General features: G+C 36.4%; 1 protein-coding gene across 1 annotated transcript in view; it reads left to right on the top strand.

The window, feature by feature from the left end:
* The first annotated feature begins 3,236 nt into the window (after positions 1-3,236).
* Positions 3,237-15,841, top strand: part of LOC121425629 (nucleolysin TIAR-like) — a 42,992-nt gene continuing 30,387 nt past the window's right edge. The window contains exons 1-2 of the mRNA XM_041621751.1: positions 3,237-3,734; positions 10,227-10,278. Of these exons, the coding sequence (XP_041477685.1) occupies positions 3,483-3,734; positions 10,227-10,278 (304 nt within the window). The 5' untranslated portion in view covers positions 3,237-3,482. The remainder of the gene's footprint in view (positions 3,735-10,226; positions 10,279-15,841) is intronic.

The raw sequence follows: 15,841 nt of genomic DNA, 5'->3' as shown, positions 1-15,841 counted from the left end.
TTTTGATTTTGAGATGTCAATGTCATAATCCTACAAGGGTTGCATTAAAATCCATTACAAAGTACCTATTCAATAATTAAATTAACATTTAGAATTGTTTGATAAACACTTTTTAGTATCAATTATCAAGTTAATTTCATTTGGAATGGGTTTGCAAATATTTTACTAACTCATGTAGGATTATGACACCATTGGCATCTGGACTCATTCATTGCAGGCTGCAGCCATGCATTGATTTGGCGAAAATCAAATTTTACATCACTGTAAAAAATACCCCCTGATTATCCAAGTGCTAACACATACCACATAAATATGGTATCAAATTATTCCAGAGAAGTTACTCATACAATACACTGTATGGTAATTGGTTTGTGAAAAATTGAATTTTACATCAGGGTAAAAAATGACACCTGATTATCCAAGCGTTATCAAATACAACATTTACATATGGTATCAAATTATTCTGGATAAGATATTCTTTCAGTTTCAGGCCATATTTATGATAATTATGTGTTCATAAAATTGTTTTTTCCTTAAATTGGGATTTGTCAGGTTTCATCTTTTTTTTAATAACATGGTATATATGGACATATTATTATTTTTATTAATTAATCCCACGAATACATGAACCTCAAATCACTAATCCTCGCTTTTCACCATACATGTAGACAAAACAGGGGAATGCCAGGAAGCTGCTTTAGGTATCAGGCTTTACGAGGTCCCCAGGAAAGTCCCTAAAGTTGTGGGGTTTTTGGAAAATTATTTGCTGGTATTTACCCTCAGCCTCTTTTACATCCAGATACATATACATGTAAGTTAATCAATAAACAGTGACCAATTTTGTTGTTATTGTGGGAAAAGAAATAGCACTGAAACCCAGGGGGGGGGGCACTCGACCAAAAAAGTGGTGGGGGTGTGCCGCGGGCTAGACAAGAAACGGGGGCCTTGGAGCGGGCTCATTGTAAAAAGGAGGGTCCTTGGAACGGGCTTCGGAACTACAAATGTTTGTGAAAACGGGGGTCCTTGGAACGGATCGCCGGCGTGTGAGTGCATATGCATCCCTATGGAACGGGTATGCGTGTATGATGCAGCTAGCCCGGCGGCACGGCCGCTGGGTGCACTCGCGCAGAGGCGATGGTCGGATAGTGCTCTGCGGCTGCTTTTCACCAAAATTGCAGCTCATGGTAGCGGATCAATGCAACCGGAATGGCGTAACGAAAAATTTGCAAAGCTTTGGAGGGGATTTCTTCTTTTTCTCGATAAGGAGAAAATGCTATGCTTTTGAGCGGCTTCTTTTGTTCTTTTTCTCAATAAGACAAAAATGCTATGCTTCGGAACGGAAACTTGAGTGTAAAAATGGGGGACCCCTCCGCGGCACATACCCACTATGCATTATATACTGAGTGCCCCCCCCCCCCCCCGGGATTGAAACATAGTGTCCAGTGCATTTCAATACTTGCAAAGCATTTTGAATACTTTGTATACAAAACGGAACTTGTGTACCATGGACCCTAGAGGAATCTTATCTTTGAGCAAAGAGACAATTTTTAAAGCAAATACTGTTGTAAGCTGCAGATGTGTATTGTATCTTTATGTAAAAGGGGAAAACAAAGCAAAAATTAATCATTCAAGAAATACCTACTGGTACATGTATGCCCAGGCCTATCAATCGGTCTTTTGATATGGAATCGTATGGAGAGTCCAATTTTCTTTGTGAAGCATGTGAATTCAAACATATGTTATCAAATCCCAACTGATAGAGGTACTGCTCAAGCATGGATCATGGCAATACCTGCTTTCATGCTTGGATTGGAAATCCAGTATTCGTTATTATAGAAATGCTAGTCTGTGATAGACAGACACTAGTCTGCTGGCATGAATCTTAGGTTTTTCACATAATACATAATGTAGAGTCTGAAGTAGTGAGACTAGATACACTCATGTAGGTGGCGGCTAAGGTTTTTATTCTAGTCTCGACTCAAGACATGGTATTATTTGTTAAAAATGTAAAATTTGAGTGTTGTACTTTATAGTGCAAAATTTTGTCGTACATGCATGGTAAACATTAATTACCCCCCAAAATGGAGGGGCATTTTAAACACTACACTTTATACCACTAACACAATACCACATGTTGCAGTGATATTTAATATTAATAACTTAAAACGGGACTATATCCATTGTCCTACTTGAACATTACATTGGTCTACCAGTACTTTTTCATATTTCCTATCTTTCTTTTTGACCCTCCTTTTAATACACATCCTTGACTCGGCTTTGTACTTGAAATGGACAACGTGGAACAATCAGGAAACTAAATATAAAGTTACATTCAGTCAACATGCTTCTTCTGGGCAATATCTTTATATATTTTTTCCCCATTTTACAAAGCCAATGAAATTTTAATGTTACTTTCCTGAGAACCTGGTATTGAGAAATTATTTACCTGTTAAATGTTTATACTAAAAGTACTTCCAGTGTAGTCTGTAGGCACTTCAAGTTGTTGCTATGTCTGGCGTTCATGCGTCTCTCATGTTATGTTAACATATTATGCATGAAGTATATTTTTGTAATTATTCTTTTATATTGTAAAGTAAATTTTTTATAAAGAACTTTAGAAGTGATTCGTCTTTAAAATATTCAGGTTTTAAGTTTATGAGAAGAGTAAATTCATGAGAAGTGTAAAAGTTCTGTTGTTGAAGAAAATGTGTGATTAAATTTCCAAAGAGAGATAGAATGAGAGTTAAATGAATTAAATAAAAAGTAACTCTGCAAAATAATGAAGGAAAAGAGGATGTAGGATAGAGAGAGAGAGGGGGGAGGGATGGTCTGTAAAAAAATGAATGAAAGACAGAATGAATAAAAAAAAATGGTGTTTAAAAATTGTTGAGGAGATTGATGTTGGTTGTCTACCAACCCCAGTCTTTTGTATGAATATTCCCATATTGATACAGGCTACTGTTACTTGTTATCAAATATTCATGTGGAAACAACAGCTGTGCAGTACTCCGTGGTGTCGTTGGTGGTGAGGTACACAAATGATTACTCCTTTATTTGTAAAGGATTACAATATGAACAATGCTGAACAGCCCCTCCCCCATTGTGTCCTATGTTACTGATACACCTTTTACCCCAATTGGTCGGTTTAGTTCATGGCTATTAAAATGAGGGCTGATATGCAAATGGTTTTTGTGGAGAGGGACGGATGAGCTAGGTGATAGTCGTTGAGAAGCCCATGTGTGTGATGAGTGTGTCTCAACGATGGCGACGTGCTTCAGTAGCTGGTAGCCAAACTTATGCACACGTGTGCTTTTTTTGAGACCACATTGATTGCAGAAGTTCTCCCACCAGCAACGATCCGCTACCAGCTCCAGCTCGAGTGCCTGCCTCCGTTGGTGTTGCCGTCGTCGCTCCTTCCGTGGTTCCCCTAGGTGGTTCCCCCTCTTCTCTCCGTCCGTACCACTTGTTGTTGTAGCCTGGCCATGTGGCAAACCACAGATCCCGCCTACTACCACACCGATCTGATCCCTATTCATCCCGTTCACCAGCCGGTGGGGAAAGACTGCAGCCTCTTAACACACCTACCAGCTGGAACCCCCGCTCTGCCCCCTACGCAATCCCACCGGATGGTTAATATACCGGCAGGGACCGTGGATGGAGGACTTTTTATGGTGCCTTATCATACCATCCCTTCGACTCTCCCTCTCATGGTCCAACCCGCTTTGCCACAAACGGTGAGAGATGTCTACGTGCATTCATTTCATTCTAAATTGAAATAGTTTCCGATCAGTTGCAAGTTAAGAAAAAGTGCCCTGGTATTTTGCCAATCTGAACTGACGAGCTGACACCAATATTTGAGGAAATCAGGTGTCCGAGACGCACTATGTGGGGTTCCTATTTTGTTCTGATATAAATGGTGGTATATGTGAAAATATGCCATATGGCAGTTTTACTGCAATAAACTACTGTTAAGTGTGAGCCTTATTTCGTTCTCTCCAATTGGAAAGATATTCATATTAAACGACGAGCACTGCTGATTGACAATACATGTGTATCTTACATTTTTTTAGCAAATTTGTTTTCATTGCTTTATCAGTACACTGCATTTATTGGTTGAAATGTTTTGTGATTTCAATGTGTTGCAGATTTTTAGCACATCAAGATGAATAATAGTGTTAACAATTTTGATTTCAAGCAATTATCTAAATTTTTCTTTGCAAGTATGTAGGAACATTCCTAGGTTTTATCATGTAAAGAAAAAAATTATACGAAAGTAGAGAAACAGCTACTGACGTATAGTTAACTTTAATGCAAGTTCACTTTTAAATTTGGAAATAATTCATTTCTAAAGAAAAAAATAAAAAAAAAGTAATATGTTTTATAAGCTACCACCTAACCCTTTCTTCCAGTTTGGTTTGTGTGAATATTTATGAAGTATTTTGTTCCATTGATATTTTCTCCATAAATTCAGTTGGAGAATCTCCTGTAATATTAATTTCCTGTAAAAACAATACTTGACCAACTTGTAGGGCATCATGTATTCAAAGACGGAGTATATTGATGAGCTCTTAAATTCAAGTCCTAAATGTTGCATTTTAAATGAATTCCATGCATTATTTTCAGCTTCTCTGCACCCTGACCTTTTGAAATGGGTGTTTTTTTTATTTTAATATTTTCTTGTGTATTGTCTATCATACAGTCCTCGTATCCCAAGCCAATGTTTGCAAATCTGCCTGTTTGTTTAACACGCCGTGTCAACAATGCAACACGTGTTCAATTTCTCATCTCTCCACGAGAGTTCTATTTCACATGGACAATGAAAGGTCTGATGCTTCCTCCTGTGTTTGGAGAGAGAACATCATCTTCATTGCTAATGTTTCAATATCATTTTCAGTTTTATAAAGTAGATAATGATGATATGATATTCCCCCTTTATTTAGTGCTTAAAGGGGGAGAGAACTGTGTGTGGTCTCTCATTGACTGTGTGTTATAAATGCATCGTCATATAAATATATAGTCTTGAAATATACGTTCTCAGAATACTACAGAGAATAAATCGACCTATAATTGTATTTGTATAGAGAAACTAAAATGTTTTGAGAGGAAAAGTAATTGTTTTGCTACTTGGTAACATAATTATTGGGGTATAAAATTGTATCGAGTAGTTTAATAATTAGCATGTTATCATTCAAGTGGGTCTAAACTGATAGACTACACTAGCATTATGGGTCAGAAAACTGGCCAGGTATGAGTAGTTGAGGACTTGAGAGGGCATTATCAGTATGTATTTGCTTTAATACATCAAAATGAAAGCACTTTAAAGATATGCATGGAGGTTTATCTCCAGTTGATCTGATGCCAATTCGTCCAAGTAACCAACTTGTCTACTATCATTTGGCAGACCTTCATTTTTGAGGAGCGCGATCGCGCCGGCGCTCCTACCGCGCTCCTTAAAAAAAATAAGGAGAGCAAACAATCGCGCTCCTCCAAAAAAAAAAAAAAAATTAAAAAAAATTGATAAAATTTCACATTTCACATCTTTAAATCCATGAAATAGCCTTCTTTTTTTCATAATTCCTTTGATTTAGTTGAAATCTATCAGAAAAATGAAGAATATTCATCTCTTTCCCGACTCTGATTTTAATTTAATTTCGGTAAATATTGCAGTCCCATGTAGTCCCATATGTAGATTTTCATGGCAACACCATGGAAGTCTACATGTGGGACTACAATATTTACTGAGGTAAGTTCAAATCAGAGTCAGGAAAGTGGTGAATATTCTTCATTTTTCTGATAGTTTTCAATTAAATCAAAGTAATTTTAAGGAATTATGGAAAAAAAGACGGTCATTTCATGGATTTAAGGATGTAAAATGTGAAATTTTAGCAATTTTTTTATTTGTTTTTTAAAATTTTTATTTATTTATTTTTTTAGCAGGAGCGCGTACGACATCTTGTAAACGTATTGACGTGTCCCAGGCCTAGTTTCACCACAGATTAATTAATAGCTAACACAGCTATTGCATATATACAGTGTTGAGAAAAATCTACAATTTATCATACATGTATTGTAATGAATTGTAATGAATTGATTTGAGCTCCTCACGGAGAGCGATTCTGAGGAGCTCAATTGAGCTCCTCAAAAAAATAAGGAGAGCGATTTATTGAGCTCCACGAAATTATAAACATGAAGGACTGATTTGGTCTACCATCAGTTCGTCCATAATCCGCATGGTCTAATTGTCATTTCATCCACTCACTATTTTGTCTGATTACCAGTTGATACAATAGCCATTTAAGTAAATTGTTGAAATATTGCAATTTTGATTGCAGATTAGAGAAAACATCTTCGTTGACGATATCAATATCGTTTTCAGTTTAATAAGATGTTGTGGAAATGAACCCTGAATCTTTCCCTGAAGTTTGGCCCCTGATTCATCAAAAAGTATAGACAGCATTAGCTGCTGAAATCCTGAAATTTTTGGAGAATATCTTCTTATAGATCAATATATTTTTTAGTTTTAACATAATGAATTTTGAATACATGTATATGTTGGTTACATATGTCTGTTAAAGGTTGCCAAAATCATGCAGTTTGAGTGGCTAGGGGCAATTTTTTTTTTGCATATTGAAATTTATGAAATAGTGTTCTGACCTACACTGTAGACTAATAATGGCCTTAATAATTACAGATAAGTAAAGACCTGCTAGAAACTATTCTTGTTTGAATTTTCACACAATTTTGTGCATATTTTGTGCAAATTTTGACTGTTTCAAACAATATGAATAAAGTTTGGTTGTGCCCAGGAAGTGTTTTTGCTCTTTGATTGATAGAGCAAATACATGTTCAAGTTTTTTATTCATTTCCTGTCAGAATCATCTGTCTTTATGCTAGATTTGTTCAGATAGCATTTTTTTTCATTTAATGTTTATCCAACAAAAGTGTGTGACCATTGCCCCTTTGAATTCAACTTTGAATGAAAAAAAGGAAAAGGTCATTTGACTTTCCATACTTGTACAAAAGTAACTTTTTTTTCTTTTACTTTTTTAAACAATGTGCAATTAATGGCAAATATGCAATTGATATTTCTGGTTGATTGTTAACAGGTTTTTTGCAGCAACCTTACATGTAATCACTTGTTCAAAACAAGTTTGTTTTTTATGTAGGGCCTATATGAAGTGAGGTTTTTTTCTTCACATTTTTCAAACAATGCAATTAATGTCAAATATGCAATTGATATTTCTAATCGATTGCAAATAGGTTTATTGCAGTACCCCGAGTCTCTTGTTGAAAACAAGTTTGTTTTTGTATGTAGGACCCATATGATTGGTTTTTAGCTGATTGCCTTGCTTTCTATGTGGGCATGGAGGAATGAACTTAGCCGGTGATGAGCACTCAAGCGCGTCAGCATGCTAGAAATAATGGATGTCAGCACTTAGTCATTTTTAATAAATTACGTGCTTTGTACGGGGATTGCCTCCGTAGACTAGGTGTGTTGTGGGAGGCTAGAGACTCATTCATTATTCATTCTAATGAATTAAGGAATTATCACAAAGCCATATCACCTCGAATCCACCATTCCCCCCCCCCCATTCTCTCCCTCTCTCTCTTGATCTCTCTTCATTTGTGATTGCTATTTTGTCATAAAAAGAGAGAAAACAAAATCAGAATACTTTTTTTTCATATTTCCCTGTATTGGTTGCTGTACACTGACTGAATTGCAATTTTTTCGTACAGATGATAGCTTATTCAAGAATGTTAACTACCATTCCTTTGCTGTACTTGCTATTAAAGAATTCTGATCTTGCCATGTGTATTGTGGTTGATCTTTGGTATTTTCCTTTTTTTCTTCCAGCTCATTATTCCATACTTTGTAGGGTAAATTGCCAATTCGTCCACTGCCAAGTTGCCAACTCGTCCACTTAACACATGGTCTACCTCCATTTACTCTAATGCCATTCCGTTCATCAACATTTTGTCTAACAACCATTTGGTCCAATCATTGCTTCGTCTAATAACCAGTTGGTCTCATACCCATTTTCTTTTCATTTGTTTCGCCCATTTAACATTTTTCCAATTAGACTATAAATGGTTTATGGACTAAATTGCTATCAGACCAACTGGTTATTAGACGAAATGGTGAGGGGACGAAATGGCAATCAGACCATTTGGATAGTGGACAATAGACCAAATTATAGTATTCAAATTAGTCGGACAAATTGGCATTAGACCAATTGAAAATAAACCCTTTTGGGGGGTTTCTTATGTGTCACCCATTGAACATGATTAATTTTGAACAGCATTATACATGTTTCCACGTATGTATAAATGGGTAAAGAATACATTGTGACGGATGACATCAGGGGCCCGTTGCAGAAAGAGTTTCAATCAATCGCAACTCCAAAAATCATGCGCAAATTGATTTTCAACCAATCAACAGCGCGCATTTTTGACTTGCGATTAATTTTTTGACTTGCGTTTAAACGCAACTCTTTCTGCAATGGGCCCCAGGGTGTATAAAGTATGCTGTAAATATGTGTTACGATTGTGTATTGGATTGTGCTAGGTTTCTACTGCAAATCAATTAAACTTTATCTTACCAGGGGGCTGTTTCATAAAGCTGCTCGTAAGTTAAGATGACTTTAAGAACGACTAGTGATCCTTTCTTTTGTTAAATGGTATACACCATTGGCGATGGTTAAGCACGTATGAAAGGTTCACCAGTCGTTCTTAAAGTCGCTCTTAACTTACGAACATCTTTATGAAACAGGGCCCCTGGTGGGTGTTTCATAAAGCTGTTCGTAAGTTAAGAGTGACTGTAAGAATGACCCATTGGTCCTTTCTTGTGGTAAATGGTATATTCATTAGCAATGGTTTAGCATGTAAGAAAGGTTTACTAGTCACTCTTAAAAGTTGCTTTTAACTTTATAAGAACAGCTATATGAAATGGGGCCCTGGTGGGTGTTTCATAAAGCTGTTCCTAAGGTAAGAGTGATTTTAAGAATGACTGGTGAAACTTTCTTACACACTATTTATAATCGCCAATGAAAATGTAATGGAGAATGTCTTAATACCACAAGAAAGGATCACCAGTCGTTCCTAAAGCCACTCTTAACTTTTTACGAACAGCTATGAAACAGCCCCCTACGGGTACATGGAAATGATCTGGTGTATTGATCATCTTCTTTTGATCACATTTTGTCATTGATTTCCCACCATGCTTGAAAGACTAGGGGCCCTGTCTTACAAAGAGTTACGATTGATCCTATCAATCGTAACTCTTGAAATCCATCAGTGTCGTAAATTTTTCTACAGGAAATTTGCACAATGTCATTTGTAAACAAAGGAGAACACATCAAATTGTCAAGAAATCAATGAATTGATGGATATACATTCATATTTAGAATTTTTTTTGAACAAACATGCATTTTATATGTTGATGTTGTTCGCCGTCCATATATGTGATTAATCGGATCAATCTCAATGTAAGATGGGGTTCAGCTTCAGAAATTTTGTATGCTCATGTAAAAGTTTACATGGTTTGACACCATATTGAAGCATATGTGCCTTCTGGAGAGTCTGCTCTCCATACTCACCACCATTGACATTCATTCATTTATCATTTTATTTGTCGGGATCAAAAAGTACATTCATGTGTGCATTGGGCCAAATTATTGAACTGTGCAGCTAACAGTCTGCCTGTATTGTAACCCTACATATGGCGCGGTGGCTTAGTGGTAGAGTTACTGCCTAATGAATGGGAGGTTGTGCATTCAATCTCAGGCCGAGTCATACCAAAGACTTAAAACAAAATGGTGCCTTCTGCCTTCTTGCAGTGCGCTGTACAGCATTGTGCATTGTGGCTTAGTGGTAGAGTGACTGCCTCTTGAACCAGAGTTTGTGGATTCAATCCCAGGCCGAGTCATACCAAAGACTTAAAAGAAAATGGTGCCTTCTTGCAATGTGCTGTACAACTAGATTGGAGAAGCGTAATAATAGCATATTTCTTTTCCTTTTCAAGATTGATAACATTGTTATTCACTTCAGTTCAGAAACTACTATCAGGGGTTCCTGTATAACATAATAATGACATCATGTAACACAGGGCCCGCTGGTTGAAGAGATTCCTAACTGAAGCGGCTACCCTGGATAATGAAAAAAAATCTTGTTATTAATATTATTAATGTTTCAATCTCTTGTTTTATTCTTTTAATTATATCTTTCAGCCTCTGAAAGTAAACTGGGCTACAACACAAGGTTCAAGGAAGGACACCACACGTGAGTATCAAATCTTGTCAGGGCCCCATGACACAAAGCTCAGTGATCAATCATAAGTGTGCTTTTTATGATTAATTACGTTTCTTTTTAAAGGTCAAGTCCACCTCAGAAAAATGTTGATTTGAATCAATAGAGAAAAATCAGACGAGCACAATGCTGAAAATTTCATCAAAATCGGATGTAAAATAAGAAAGTTATGACATTTCAAAGTTTCGCTTATTTTTAACAAAATAGTTATATGAACGAGCCAGTTACATCCAAATGAGAGAGTCGATGATGTCACTCACTCACTATTTCTTTTGTTTTTTATTGTTTGAATTATACAATATTTCAATTTTTACGAATTTGACGATTAGGACCTCCTTGCCTGAAGCACAAAATGTTAGAATAATAGAATTCCACGTGTTCAGGGAGGAATGAAACTTCATTTCACATGACAATGACGAGAAAATATTTCATATAATAAAATACAAAAGAAATAGTGAGTGAATGATGTCATCAGTTCCTCATTTGCATACCGACCGAGATGTGCATATAACTGTTTTGTGAAATGAAGCGAAACTTTAAAATGCCATAACTTTCTTATTTTACATCCGATTTTGATGAAATTTTCAGTGCTATGCTTGTTGAATTTTTCTCTTTTTATTCAAATCAAGTTTTTGTTGGGGTGGACTTGTCCTTTAAAAGTGAAAAACAAACACATCTCCTCTATTCTCAGATCTCTTCATTGTCTTCCAGTACGCTCTCGCATAACTTTCAATATTCTTCTCGTTGTACCCAAAATCAATCATAATATGGTGGGCATGTCGTGATCTAGTGGTTCTGACTATTGCCTTTCAAACAGAGGGTCATGGGTTCAAATCCTAACCATGGCTTGTTTTCCTTCAGCAAAAAATTTATCCGCACTGTGCTGCACTCGACCCAGGCATTGGCGGCGGAAGCCAAAAAATTTAGGGGGTGTCCACCTGAAATTTCGGGATGGACACAGGTAAAAAATTGGACAAGCGCCCCCAAAAAAGGTTATCAACCTATATTTTAGGAGTGGCTAACCAAAATTTTTTGACAAGCAAAAAAAAGGTCATCAACCTAAATTTTAGGGGGGGACAACACACGTTCCGAGGGGGGTCCACGTGACTTAAGGGGGGACGCTGGAAAAAAATTGACAAGCAAAAAAAAAAAAAGGTTATCAAAAAAAAATTTAGGGGGGGGGACACGTCCCCCCGCTTCCGCCGCCTATGGACCCAGGTGGGTGAATGGGTACCCGGCAGGATAAATTCCTTGCATGCACTGAGCGCCGGTGATGGTAGCTCGAGCTAAAGCCAGGGTAGTAATAGCAGCGCTTTGTATCCTCAGGCAAAAGGCACTTCATAAATACAGCTATTATATTATTATTGTCTGATCTCCAAGGCCTAGTCTCCCTTGGTTCCTTTTCTTCAGTCAGACCCTCTGCTCATCTTTTTCATTTATTTTAAACCACAGCCCTCGCACGAAGACCAGATACGGTGATCATTTTCTGTTATTGCTCCTACTCTGTGGAACAAGCTCCAAACCCATATTCAAAATGCTCCCTCTGTGGAAATTTTTCCAATCCTCACTTGAAAACTTATCTTTTTTCAACACTAGCTCATATTTTTTTGGTAATTAATGGATTCATTGTTACATTAGTCAGCCCACCTGTGCGATTTGAAACACCCGTGTAAAGTGCCCTACAAATTATTATTATTGTTATAAGGCCCAGGGGGCTGTTTCATAATGCTGTTCGTAAGTTAAGAGCGACTTTAAGAATGACTGGTGAACTTATGAGTTGAACCATCGCCAATGAACATTTTGGTGTATACCATTCACCACAAGAAAGGATCACCAGTCGTTCTTAAAGTCGCTCTTATGAACAGCTTTATGAAGCACCCACCAGGTGACAAACTTTCATCAGATTGAACAGAATCAGTAACATATGGATCATATTGATGTTATTATTTTGAAAGTTGTCTTGCTTTTAGTCGGCAAAGTGGTCCATATTCTTTGTTTATTATTCAGCTCGGTGTGAAAAAAAAATTCACAACTAAGTTTGCCTGCTTCACTTGCTAAAAATCAAGAAACCTAAGATTTTTTTAGGTCTTATGAAAAAACCTAAATTATGGAGAAAGCTGAAATACTCTTGACAGTTTTTTTTCAAGTTGGGAGCTGATTGCTAATTCTCATTTTTTGTGGGTCAGCAAAATGAATCAAATAACTTGGGGATCATTTTTTGCTGAAGAAAACTTCCAGTTCCAAAGGCTGATGCCATTCTTGGTAAAAACCTCATGGATTAATGAATTTATATTACTACCTGTATTTTTTAGTTTAAATGAGTAGAAAGAAAAATGTAAAACTTAGATATTGTGTCATTCTTGCTCCCCTGTGAACAGGCTTTTCTTCTCCATTCTTTCTATTCTTTCTAAAGCGCATAGAGACATGATTATATCATCGTTATACGCTATATGCAATGTTTATTATTATTCTTTCCATCACCGTGCACATAAATGTACAATAGGCTTAAATAGACCAAATGGATGATAAATCTCCAGATTACATGTATTGGGACGAATATAGAACCCTCCTCCTGCTATTCCTGCGTAAAACATGTATGAGTTATACATGTATTCCTTGCATCGTGTATCAAATCATTGACTTTCACATGTCGGTACGTTTGGTGTCGATTACATGGGGGAAAATGGCCGAGATGGAGAAACACAGGCTTCAGGATTAACAAATTCATAGGAAATCATGACTAAAATGTCAGCCGATCTTGCGAACATATCATTAGTGTTATGCCAACACTTGAAATTTACTTTCAAGGCCAAACAACAAATTGATATGAATCGTAAATCTACAGAGTATCTTGGATGTGAAGGAAGTTATGGCATTTTGGAAGTTGAGCTTAACTTTGGAAAAGAGAAATACATATAAACAGGCGATATGGAATTGAAGTCACCCATTTATTATTTCTTGGTAATAATTTCTCATATGCAATGTTTCAATTTTTCGTCATGATGTAAAACATTGTTTCTTCATGAACATTTGGAATGGCCATGTGACCTATTGGGTTTAATCAAGAGCTTCCTTATTGCCAAATCTACAAAATTTGAATATATCTTTGCATGTACTTTATATGATAAAATATGAAATAGTGTGTCACACCGTTGACTCTCATTTTTATGCAAGCAGTGTTGTGTCATGCATAAATATTCATGAAAATAAGTGATAACTGGTGTACCGGTGTGTTAGCTCAGTTGTTAGAGCATCTGTCTCACAACCAGAAGGTCGGAGGTTCTTCAAACCCCAGCCGCATCAGACCAAAAGATGTTAAAATATTTGAATTGCTGCGACCCTGTTTGGCGTTCAACAATTAAAGGGATGAAGCCTCATCGATGCTGCGCTGCACAGCTATCAATTGGGCAAAACAAATTTTCGAAACATTTCATTTCTGGTGTCTATTTTGAACAATAAAGTATGGATTTTTTATTTTCATAATAAAACTGCTCCAACTTTCTCTTTATTTCTGATTTTGATATACTTTTTATACTTTTTTTATACTTTTCAATATTTCTCCAATTAATTCAAATTAGTTTGTTGTTGCTGCGGAATTGACCTTAACAACATTGTTTCACCTTGCCTAGAAAGCAAATTCTGCTCTCAAGCTTGGCTTTGCTTCTGAAATAGTACATGGTGCACTGTTGAATGCTATGACGTGACCTTATGGGACATTTAACGCATGTAGCATCGCGTACCAGCACAAGTCATTTCCCGTTCCCCACTTTGTACATGTATATCAAACGTTTACAAAGCTTGTTTGCAATCTGTGCCGCTCAGATTTATGGTAATTTAATACTCGCTTTCCTCGTCTGATATAGTAAAAACGGCAACCCTTGTACCAGTATTATTCTTGTTTGGAACAATGCATGATTTTGAACTGGTTAGAGATGTGTATTTTTTTTTTAATACGGTACTTTTGTTGCATTATGAGTAAACCACAGATTTAGGTTTTGTTCTACAGTGATACGTGTCTTGAGACAGATATTCTGTGTCTCATGGCTGGGTCTCAGATGCTCATGTCTCATAGGAAATGTCTCGTGTTCAGAGACTGAGACAATGAAAAGAAACGGAGCAAAATTTGACAAGTTTAGCACTGAATTTCTTCGAATTTCTCAAGACGGTGATTGTATATCTTATGGCTTGTCTCAAATGATCATTACTCAGTATGCTCTCTGTCTCTCTATGTATCAGAGACTGAGACATTGGTGAGACTAAAAAAAAAGAGCCCAACTTTGATGAGTTGATCTCATTTCTTTATTCTATGATCAGTGATGAGTATCTTGAGACATTGATTATGTGTCTCATGTCTCGTCTCAGTGTTTGTCTCTGTCTCAGCAATCAATGTCTTGGACTCTTGTCTCGTCTGAGTCTGAGACTGTCTCAGACCTAACAACAATTCTTTTTTCCTTGAGTCAGATATCAAGTTTTTTTTTATATTACTACTGTAAAGAATATTGCACAATTTCTTAAGATGGGGACTATAGTTTCAATTTATGAATTAATGATACATAAGATTTGTATCACACCTTCCATCTTAATTCGAAGCTCAAAGCTCTTCCGTTCAAGAAAAAACTGTAGATTCAAAATTGAATGATCATAGTATGTATGGATGTCCGTCAAAAAGCATTCTTAACAGTTTTTATCATTCTTTGGATATTATTATTCCTTGTGGGCCTGTTGCATAAAATGTTTATCACAAATCCAATGATCAAATGTAACTTATTTTCATCTAATGAGAAGCCTGCGCCTTGGACTTGTGTTTGAAAATTTGAGACTTTCAAGTGGAAAAATGTTATCAAGATATCTATTACTGAATATATACCATTCATGAAATCTTGTTTCTGTGGTAAAAAAAAACAAAACTCATCTGGATTAGTTCTGTCACTTGCAAATTTTGCGCATAGTCTGAAACACATGTTTCATTTGACATGCAATTTCCCAGGACTTCATGTGTATTCTTTTGAAATGGCTCAACAACTTAACATGGAGTGCTGTGGCCTATATTTGATATATGTTGGGCATTGTATTTCTCCATCTGAAAAGTGAAAATGTTGCTTAGCTTTGATGTTGCCACGTTAAACCTTAAGCAAGTATGATAGAACGTGTAAAGAAAAACTAAATTTGCAGCAAAAGGTTTCCCCCTGTTTTGTAAGCCACTTTTTTTATTGATATTCAGTATAGTTTTACTGGCTTTTATGCTTATATTACCACTTTATTGAAAGATGAGTGATGAAAAATGCACAAACTTATTTCCCGTTTCCAAGGAAATAGCATGTATCCCATCGAGTAAATTCATAAACATGCAAAAAACGAGCCTATAACAAGTACAACATCGCTAGTAAGCTATATTACTCGTACTCCATCAGATATACAGTGCGTCCCAGAAAAAAGGAAACTGGGATTCCCACCTCTTTTTTCTTCAAAGACAAATTATATTTCATTTAGATCATCATACAATTCAGTTATTCCTCCAACATTTTGATACCTAATA

This window comes from Lytechinus variegatus, chromosome 12, assembly GCF_018143015.1.
Source record: "Lytechinus variegatus isolate NC3 chromosome 12, Lvar_3.0, whole genome shotgun sequence".
Lineage (NCBI taxonomy): Eukaryota > Metazoa > Echinodermata > Echinoidea > Temnopleuroida > Toxopneustidae > Lytechinus > Lytechinus variegatus.
This window is presented reverse-complemented; position numbering and strand designations above follow the sequence as displayed.